Source organism: Gossypium raimondii, chromosome 11, assembly GCF_025698545.1.
Source record: "Gossypium raimondii isolate GPD5lz chromosome 11, ASM2569854v1, whole genome shotgun sequence".
In the NCBI taxonomy this organism is placed as follows: Eukaryota; Viridiplantae; Streptophyta; class Magnoliopsida; order Malvales; family Malvaceae; genus Gossypium; species Gossypium raimondii.
Genome location: NC_068575.1, coordinates 52,297,607 through 52,307,298, shown reverse-complemented (window position 1 = coordinate 52,307,298; position 9,692 = coordinate 52,297,607). Strand labels below are relative to the sequence as shown.

Sequence of the window (9,692 nt, the reverse complement as noted above, 5' to 3'; positions counted from 1 at the left end):
ATAGGTTTTTTCTTAAATGTAAACAATAATGCTCATTTCCAGTTCATTACAGGCCAACCCTAGCTTGCTATGGTGATGTTTCTATTAATTTGTTTAAACATTTTTACCTAATAAAACTAAAATTTCTTACCCTAAAAAAACTAATATTTCAGTTTTGTTTCTGTATATAATATGAATAATCTTATATGATCTTAATTTATATTTTTCCTTATTTGGAAAATGCTTTTAGTTTTGAATAAAGTGACTTTAAGGAAAAATATGCAAACAACTATAAAATTTTATCCACCAAAGAAATACAAAAATCAGAATATGGGTTTTATTTTATTTTATCATTTATTTGGTTTGATTTACACCTCTGTTGTTTCCTATAGAGTCCGAGGATTCTTCTTTTCCTCACATTGTCTACCAAATTCCCTCCTTCCCATGTCTTAAAATGTAAACAAAAAAACAAACCAGGTTTTCAAACATCAGTTCATTGTTGTCGTACATTCAACAATGGTTGATATTCTCTCCCCTCTTTGCCCCTGATTCCCTTCCCTACCGGACCCTCTCCATCCATCTAAGGCAGGATGGTCGCTCTCCCTTTCCTCGGCCGCCTGTCTTTCCTCCTCCTCATTGCCACCACTACAACCACTGCCTTTGCCATCGGAATCCACCATGGCAGCATCATCCGGAAACCTTCTTCGGGTGTTTCAAACTTTAGGGAGGCCCCTAAGTTTCGCAACGGGGACGTTTGTGGGACTAATGCTTCTGAAAGAATCCACATTGCCATGACATTGGATGTAAACTACCTGAGGGGCACCATGGCCGCTGTTCTCTCCGTCCTCATGCATTCAACCTGCCCCGAAAACACGGAGTTCCATTTCCTGTGGGGAAAATACGAGCCCGAGGTGCTCGTTAGCATCAATTCAACCTTCCCTTACCTCAACTTCAGACTTTACCACTTCGACTCCGACCGTGTTCGTGGCAAGATATCAAGGTCTATTCGCCAAGCATTGGACCAGCCTTTGAACTACGCCAGGATTTACCTTGCCGACATGCTACCACCAGATGTTAAACGTGTTTTATACTTGGATTCCGACCTTGTCGTGGTGGACGATATCGTGAAACTCTGGGAAGTTGATTTGGAAGGCAAAGTGTTGGCGGCACCAGAATATTGCCATGCCAATTTCACCAAGTATTTCACGGACTTGTTTTGGTCGGACAAGGAGTTGTCTAGTACATTTAATGGAAGAAAGCCATGTTATTTCAACACTGGAGTCATGGTGGTAGATGTTGATAAGTGGAGACAAGGCGGGTATACGCCGAAAGTGGAGGAATGGATGGCGCTGCAAAAACAGAAGAGGATATACACCTTGGGTTCATTGCCACCATTTTTGTTGGTGTTAGCTGGTAATATAAAAGCTGTTCATCATAGGTGGAACCAACATGGACTAGGGGGTGACAACCTTGAGGGTAAATGTAGGAGTTTGCATCCCGGGCCTATTAGTTTGTTGCATTGGAGTGGTAAAGGGAAGCCTTGGTTGAGGCTGGACTCGAGGAAACCCTGCGCTGTTGATCATCTTTGGGCACCGTATGATCTTTATGGCTCACCAGATCACTCTTTGGAAGAATAAGGGAAACTGAGAACTCCAATCCAGTCTTCTTTTAACCATGGCCACAACAAGCCCTTTAACTTTTCATTCTACATATATTCCCAGAACCATAACTTTGAAGTCTCAGTAGGAAAGGGATAAGATTATGTTTCGATAATAAATAAATAAAAATGAGAGGGGGAAAGAGTGAGTGAGGATTTGTATATTATTTACTTATTGTTTTAACATCATGGTTCCTTGAAAGATACTTAAAAAAATCAAATGCGTTAATAGTGCATGAATGAATGTTAATATCATACATTTTAGATTTAGCCTCTACCAGAGTTCCCATGTATCTCCGAATTCAACAATTTGTTGCTTTTTTCTATTTCTTTTTCCTTTTCATCTGTTAAGCATTTCATTGTATTATCCATTAGAAATCAACTAAGAAACCAATTCATTATTTGTCAGTAACACTGGTTGTCATGTTTTTGTTATAAGGTGGATCTCAGTAAAATCTGGCATTTCAATCTCTAGCAAAAGTTAATGACAGATTAGTCAAAATCAAGTCATTTATGTGCGTTTGTATATCCAGGTCAAGATATAAAATAGATAACCACAATCTGTAAAAGAAGATTAATTATAAATGACTGATAACTTAATACAAAATTAATGCCTTGTCAGTAGAGCTAATTCACACTCCAACTTAAAAAGCTTAGCTACCTCTAGAAAAGCCCTACCATGACATTCAACAAGTCCTTCACGAATTGATTGAACCTAAGTTTGCTGTGAAAAAGAAAAAAAAAATGGAGGGGAAAAACAAACCAACTCTTACAGTACTTCAGCTGCATGAACAATGCATCCAACAAGTTATATTGCTTTCGCCTTAGGGCTGTCTCAATCTTAACTTATACCGAATTTCCCTTCAATGTTGATACCTGGTTCAGAAGTTGATTCTGCTATATGTGTCTCAGCAGGAGGCAATGCAAGCATGTTTCCTTTCTGGGCACGCGGTGGAAGGTGCTTGGTAGGCTTTCTCGATAGCATATTCCAGGGCAAGAAGACCCCAGTACCGCCACAGGGAAGTTTTTTGGGGCTCATTACCATTGGACTCACAGGAGTTAGCATGACAACAGGACCTCGGAGGACTCCCAGTTTTGGCATCATATCCAATGCTTCATAGCCATTAAGAGCACCGTTGGACATTTCATATGGAACTGGCACACTTGGTTGCCATAGTGGCATTGCACCAGCCTGGGGAACAGTTGGTGGTGAATGGCCTTGGTTGGTATCAGGCCTAACTCGGAAGAATGTAATGCTAACCCTCTTGCTTGGAGATGGGCACATGACATGTCTTGCCATGTCAGAACTGTTTCCTCTCATTACTAAAAGGGATCTGCAGAATATGTTACAAATTTGCTCGTCAAGTAAGAGTTATTACCATAAAGAACACATACAAAGAGCCGGAAACACACTTTGAAGATAAACATGATCATTCTAAGATTTTGTTGCAACCAAAACATCATGGAAGTGCTAACGTACATAAATGAGAAGCTGCTCCGTTTAATGTTAGTTTTTCAAAGTTTAATGCTAGCTAGCGATATAATCAGGAATGGAACGTCACTCTAACCAATCTAGAATAACACAATGTCACTCCGACACTCAAAGTTTGCCTCATATTCAATAAGGAGTGAGCTCTGAAACAGAACTTCCAGCATTTTTAATTCCAATCCTAAGCAGTTTCATCAGTATCATCTTTTATCATGGTTTACCATTGGTGGTTTCATTTTCAGTCTGATATTATGCCTTCATATCAAACAAATATTTAAGCTATTTCCACCAATGCAAATCAAATATAAAAGCATACCCTTCTTTCAATGGAAGTTGGAGTGCCCCTCTATACTTCCCTTCACTATCACTCACAAGTGTGCGGCCAAAAGCCATTGTTGATTCAGAGAGGAGAAGAGTGGAGATGGGTTGGTCCAAATGTGGCGGTTTAAGAAATGGCTGTGAATATTCACCCTGCATTAAAGACACATAACTATATCAATTCTGTCCTCACTCCAATTTTAATTTAAGACCAGAACCAAGATCGCATATCTACTACAACAAATGATGGGGAAATGGGAAGAATAAAGCAGCAAAAAAGTATACCTCGTCAAAGAAGTTAATGATGCAACCATTTGGTTTCTTATATTCAGGTATAAGTTGCCACTGGACCAGATGTTTTATAACACCTTGCAGAAGAGCCGGGATTGGTTCTATATTGACTGTAAAAACATGTTAAAGAATAAAAAGAAAAAGTAAATCTGAGAGCGGTTCATTGCGCCAGTCATCTCCTCTTAAGGATAAAAAATGAAGACACTACTATAGAATGCAAACCATATCATTAATTCATACTGGTAGGTCTTACTTGTCGGATTGGACTCCTCTCTAACGTGTCTGAAAATAGGAACACCAAGCTGAATCAGCTCTCGCTTGTTGCCTTTAATTTGTTTGTTGAATAAAATGAAAGTCTCACCTGCAGTTATCCAGAAAAGCGAGAATGAATCAGGAAGAAGTTCAGAAACAAGGACTTGACCAACAAATTGCAGTAGCCATCATTTATTTTCTAAACAAATTCTTCAATATTAGTTTAAAAAATTATACCAAGTTAAGGCAATCAAAAGGTGCAGGTAATGCTGGAAACTACAGATGTGATAAACAATTGCAAATTGATGAAAAAAAGGGTAAAACTGATGATTGTTAAATCCCCTGTATTATACCTTCTGAAAACTCTTCAACCAGTACTACTGATTAACATCAAATTCCCTGTATAACTTCTGATAATTATTAAATTGATCAAGCAGGATACATGAAAGATTATACCTTTCCGAAACAAAGCTACAACAAAAGGGGTTAACTATTTCAAGTCTTCATTTAAATTTTCAAAAACAGGCTCAATTCGGCAAGGCTTTAAAGTGGGATTGTGCACCTGACAGCTCCCCGTTATGGCCGGCAGATCTAAGCTCACTCACGAAGTCACTGAGCTTAGCCAGCTCTATATCCGTGAACACTTCCTCATACAGCTTCAGTCCTTTAACAACATTCACCTGCATTGCAGTACCAGAATCCATTTTATATATATGTTTTCCCTCTAATTATGTTTCTTCACTATATTGTGAAAGGTGAACTCACCATGTGGCCTTTTACATGCTCCTTGGCGGAAAAACCTTTCGTCAACTTGATCTGAGACGGGCGTGCATCGCATTCTTCATGGTTAGAACAAATGTCAATGTTTTCCTCAACATGTTGAACTTCCTGAGATCCTGCATTGCCAGAATAAGTGAATTCAACTATAATTATAGAATGAAAGGAATGATAGGGTCAAATTTGAATTTATTGTCACATTTGTCAGATCATAGACAAAACAGCATATGAAAAACACCAATCTCTCAGACAAAGTAGCCTGTTCTGTCATAGTAAAAAACCAACCATATTTTCCCTTCTTTCATTCTTTTTCAATAAACTAACCTTCTATAAAAGGTTGCTATCTAAATTATTAGTCTAGTACTTACAAAAAGTTAATTGTTAAACAGCATGATATTTGAAAGGCAAGTTAATGTTATACTAGGCAATAATTGAAACAATTAAATTAGGTAAGCTTGGCAACTCCTAATCTGTCATTTCAGAGGTGGAGCCGAGTTGTTATCTTTATTACCATATTGGTTACTAATTTTTATCACTCTAGTTTTAGTCTTTTAGAGGCTAAGCTAACAATCATGTAAAGACAGAAACTCCAACTTGCCCCATGTTGGATAGCAGAACCGGATATCCAAACACCACTGGTTTTCTTTTTGTTTCCCCTGACACACCAAAAATGAGTTGACCCAGCTGGACTCAGAAACTCAGTTTGGGAATTGGGAATAGACTTGTCTGAAAACTCTATAGCTTCTTTTATTACAACCAAAAATGTCAAACAAAAAAAAAAGCAAGAGACCCAACAACAACCACAGCCACCACCCCAAGCAAGGCCCACGTGAAATCAGCGAACGGCAGCAGTGATGTCAACCATAAAGATCAAACGGTTAGGATCAGACGCCGCCTACCATTAAAATCATTGCACGCATCTCAAGGCAACGACCCTCCAAAGATCAACGTACTGAGAATAACACTGTAACATGGAGTGCTGCTGCTGCAGCTGAACCTTTATTTTTTCATCTCTCTTTCTCCATGCCTTCACCTCGAAATCCTCAAAAACACCCCACTTAAACCACACGGGAAACATATCAACCATATATTATTACTACTACCGTCTAAAAGCCGAAAATTTTAATAAAAGATTTCAACTTTGTTTAGAACTATATGCTTGTATATATTGAGCTCGTGAATGGTACGACATTTCTTTTCAAGAAAAGCGTGAGCTTGAAAAACCTTTGTTAAAGGGGCAAATTTTATGCAGATGGAATAGGGTAAAACGACATCCATCATCATCATTGGACCCCCAATCGTCCAATAACAACATAAAACAAAATTCTAAATTCTAACCTACCCCCTTCGTTGATTTCAAAGTCAGGGGGAATTTTGGAAAGGCTTTGGAAACTTTGAATAATTTATCCGTGGAAAAATATGAGTTTTTGTTTGGTTCCTCGGAAAATGGAGGAAAAATAAGGTTGAATGCGTTTGCTTTATACCAACATAAGCTTTCACTTTCTCGCTTTACCAAACACATGAGATTCGAGATTCAACGCCTGATGCCTCTCTGCCTTTCACGTAGCCAAAGAAGATGCCAAAAAAAAGGTAATCTTTTGATTAAAAAAGGAAGGAGATTTCAAGAATTCAAGTAATGAAATAGAGAAGGACCGGATCGGATCGGATTGGAAAGAAAAAACTGGTGGCATGGCATTTATTGAAGGAAACGGAGCTATTTTCGTAAAAAAAAATTAGCACAGTGACTGTGATAAGAAAAATCCCAGTAACTCGGTCCGAAATTACGTCACAAATTCCAACAAGACAACTCCAAATTTACACAAACGCGCACGAAAGGTAAAAGCTTTACCTAACGATCAAACTTGACAATCGAACAGACAAGCAACACGTAATGAATATATATATAAAAGAATCAACCTTTACGATCGAAGTGATATTTGTTTTTCTTTTGATTATGAATTTACCTGAATCAGTAATATCACTGTCAAGGGAATCTTCTTCTTCTTCGCCGCCAAGTTCTCCATTTCCTTCATTTTCCATGATTTTCTGGGAAACTTTCTCTTTCTCGTCATCCAAACAACCGCCTTCTCCTTCTCCTTCTGCTTCTCCTTCTTCTACTCCTCCACCACCACGTGTCACGTCCTCCTTGCCGAATCCGTCCCCTCCTACGGTCTTCTTGTCAGCCACCTTTTTCAGCTCCTCCGCCACATCAGCAATGGAGTGGTACTTCTGCATCTGCAGCACCGGGATCCAGTTCAGCCTCCTCCTGTGGATAGCCGTGAACACCGCTTCGTACTCCGACCCTCCACCACGACCTCCTTGAAGTTGCGCCAAGTGAGCGCAAAGAGCATCGATGATGGCATTGGCCGCTGCGAATTCTCCTCGGAACCAAGAAATGATGGTGTCCTTAGCCAACACGTCAGAAACCGCCGGCACAGCTTGCACCAGCGGCACTATGGCAGACCCCACCGCTTGAGCCCGTTCCCTCGGCGATGCTGGCCCCGCCGCCATTGGCATCTCTCCCTTTTTTTTCTACTAACTCTACCCTTTCCGCTTAACTAATCACCACTCTAACCAAATATAGGGAAAACCCGCGACACTTTTTCGTTTCGGATGCTCCGAACTATTGGGTTTTTGGAGAATTACCAGTCAACCGATATTTCAGCTGTTTCGTTGAGAGAGTGGAGAAAAAAAAAGAGCTTAAAAGCAAAATGGTGGGGTGGCTTTTGGTTTGGTTGGTGTTGCAGCCGAGGTTGGCTTATAACATGTTTGGAAATTTCAAGAGTGACATGTCCGTACTTATGGGGACCACGGGAAGGGGTGACGTGGAGATCTCTGTGAACAGATGACGTGGCATACCCAAATCAACGAATTTGTTAAGTTTTACGCTAATTAGTTAGTTAATTCATTCATTTTATTTTATTTCCTAATATGATGAATCGATGATGTAATATTTTATTGAAATATTAATAGTTTTATAGAAAAATAAAAAGTTTTTTTAATTAACGGAATTAAAATTTAAGGATCACTTTTGGTCAAAAAAAATAGTTTAATAGGTATTTAATGGGAAAAACTCTATAGTTAGGCGCCAATTTTTTTATAATTTATGACTTCACTAATATATTATTTATACTATTAATAAAGTCTTTAATTGAATTTTGTAACGAGTTAATCGGTACTAATTCAATTGTAAAATTATAAAATTACTTTCGTATTTAAAATAAATTATATTATTCGAGGATATATTACTCTTTCTTTTTAAAAAAGAGAATAAAAATATATGTATTGTGGGATTTGGACATATGTCAATTACATTGGAAAAACTTTAAATTTACCATTCAACAAATACTTAGTTTTGATTGACTTACACATTTAAATTTACTAGGCACATTTTATTGCTTATGTGTTGTTATGGTTATTAATTTCAAACCTTACGTCCATTATTTATTATAGATTATTTTAAACACATTTGTATTCAAAATTTGTAATTTGTACACGAATACACGTGTGATAAATTTTTAATTTAAATTAATGTTTTATGTACATTCAAAAATTTATAGTGCGACAAGTGGCCAAGCGTTTTATTTACTTTTCAGTATTTATAACATTAAAATAATAGTTGAAACCTACTATTAATTGCTATAAATAATATTTTCATCTAATTTTAGAATTAATTTAATTTTGTAATGAATTCTTTTTATTTTGAAACTAATTCTATTATGTCTCATTTTTACTATTTTTATAATTTGTAGATTTTAAATATTTGATGTATCGTTTTACTTTTTTTCATCTGTTTTTGTTATTATTTCGGTAAAAATTAAATTATCATAGAATCAAAATTATTCTAATATTAACTATCAATATTTTAAAATTAAATGTATATATTATTGTGTTTTAATTTGTTAATCATATTATTCCCAAAAAATATAAATAAAGAAAACTAATCTTATATATAATATTTAAAAGTAAAGCTTCTCAGAAAAAAAATCTTATGTGATGGCATATAATAAAATTTATGTATTTATTTACTTTTACTTTATAGTTTTCTTTATATGGAATTATTTTGTATGCAATAATCATTTAATTAATTCAATGCTGTGTATCAATTGTATGACAATAAATTTGTTTATTAATTGTATGAATTTTTAAAATGAATTGTATGGAAATATTTAAAATAATAAATACGTGTAAATAAACTTTTTTCAAACGAATTATATGGAAACATGAAAACTCATGTTAAATGATAATACATGAACCTTTTATTAAGGAATATGTTTTATTGTCTTCCTTTTTTCTTTAAATGAATTATGGAAATATTAGAAATCTTTTTATATATATATATATATATATATATATATATATATAATTAATTTTTTGTATAATAATCATTCAAATTAACTAATAACAAGTCTAGAAAAGTGATACCAACGACATCAGCCATTTACAAGATGATGACACCCTATGGTAGGTACTTCTATATACAAACATCATCGAAAGACTATCCTTAAATGGTACTTACTTTGTATCTGAATTTTTTAAGATTTAATTAGTACCTGAATTTAAAAATAGTAAGTTAATTTAATATTTTTTTAGGTATCTGACTAACATCATCAAAAAAATTGACGTGCTGATATGATATTGTCGACCAATATTACGGTGACACATAAGGGTGTTCAAATTTCAGTTAAAATCAAATTAATCGTTCGAACCAATCTAATTAGGTTAATCGGTCGATTAACCAATCTAATTCGGTAGAAGGTCGGTTAATGATATTTTGGAAGTTTGATTATCGATTAATTCGGTTCGAAACCAAGTAATTAACAGAATTAACTGAACTTAATAGTTAATAATACAAATTATATGTAGTTTTAATTTGATTAATTCAGTCAAATGAATATTATCAATTTATTTTTTTATATGTTTTATACT

General features: G+C 35.7%; 2 protein-coding genes across 2 annotated transcripts; one reads left to right on the top strand and one right to left on the bottom strand.

Moving 5' to 3' along the window:
- The first annotated feature begins 363 nt into the window (after positions 1-363).
- On the top strand, positions 364-2,013 carry LOC105803077 (probable galacturonosyltransferase-like 4). Its single transcript, XM_012635051.2, has one exon. It carries the CDS (start codon positions 570-572, stop codon positions 1,614-1,616), a length of 1,047 nt encoding a protein of 348 aa, XP_012490505.1. The 5' UTR covers positions 364-569; the 3' UTR covers positions 1,617-2,013.
- Positions 2,014-2,198: 185 nt separating this feature from the next.
- Positions 2,199-7,512, bottom strand: LOC105803076 (RNA demethylase ALKBH10B). Its single transcript, XM_012635050.2, has 7 exons — positions 6,728-7,512; positions 4,752-4,882; positions 4,549-4,666; positions 3,988-4,095; positions 3,729-3,844; positions 3,442-3,596; positions 2,199-2,970 (listed from the first exon to the last, which is right to left on the bottom strand). The coding sequence occupies exons 1-7, from the start codon at positions 7,278-7,280 to the stop codon at positions 2,478-2,480; spliced, it is 1,674 nt and encodes a 557-aa protein (XP_012490504.1). The 5' UTR covers positions 7,281-7,512; the 3' UTR covers positions 2,199-2,477.
- Between the last annotated feature and the right edge of the window lie 2,180 nt (positions 7,513-9,692).

What these genes read in the sequence shown, in the direction of transcription:
- LOC105803077 (XM_012635051.2), top strand. Translation starts at nt 570, where the DNA reads ATGGTCGCTCTCCCTTTCCTCGGCCGCCTGTCTTTCCTCCTCCTCATT.
- LOC105803076 (XM_012635050.2), bottom strand. Translation starts at nt 7,280, where the DNA reads ATGCCAATGGCGGCGGGGCCAGCATCGCCGAGGGAACGGGCTCAAGCG. An exon ending in CCATAACGGGGAGCTGTCAG is followed by an intron (nt 4,096 to 4,548) that starts GTGCACAATCCC and finishes GGATAACTGCAG; the next exon opens with GTGAGACTTTCATTTTATTC. An exon ending in AGAGGAGTCCAATCCGACAA is followed by an intron (nt 3,845 to 3,987) that starts GTAAGACCTACC and finishes ATGTTTTTACAG; the next exon opens with TCAATATAGAACCAATCCCG.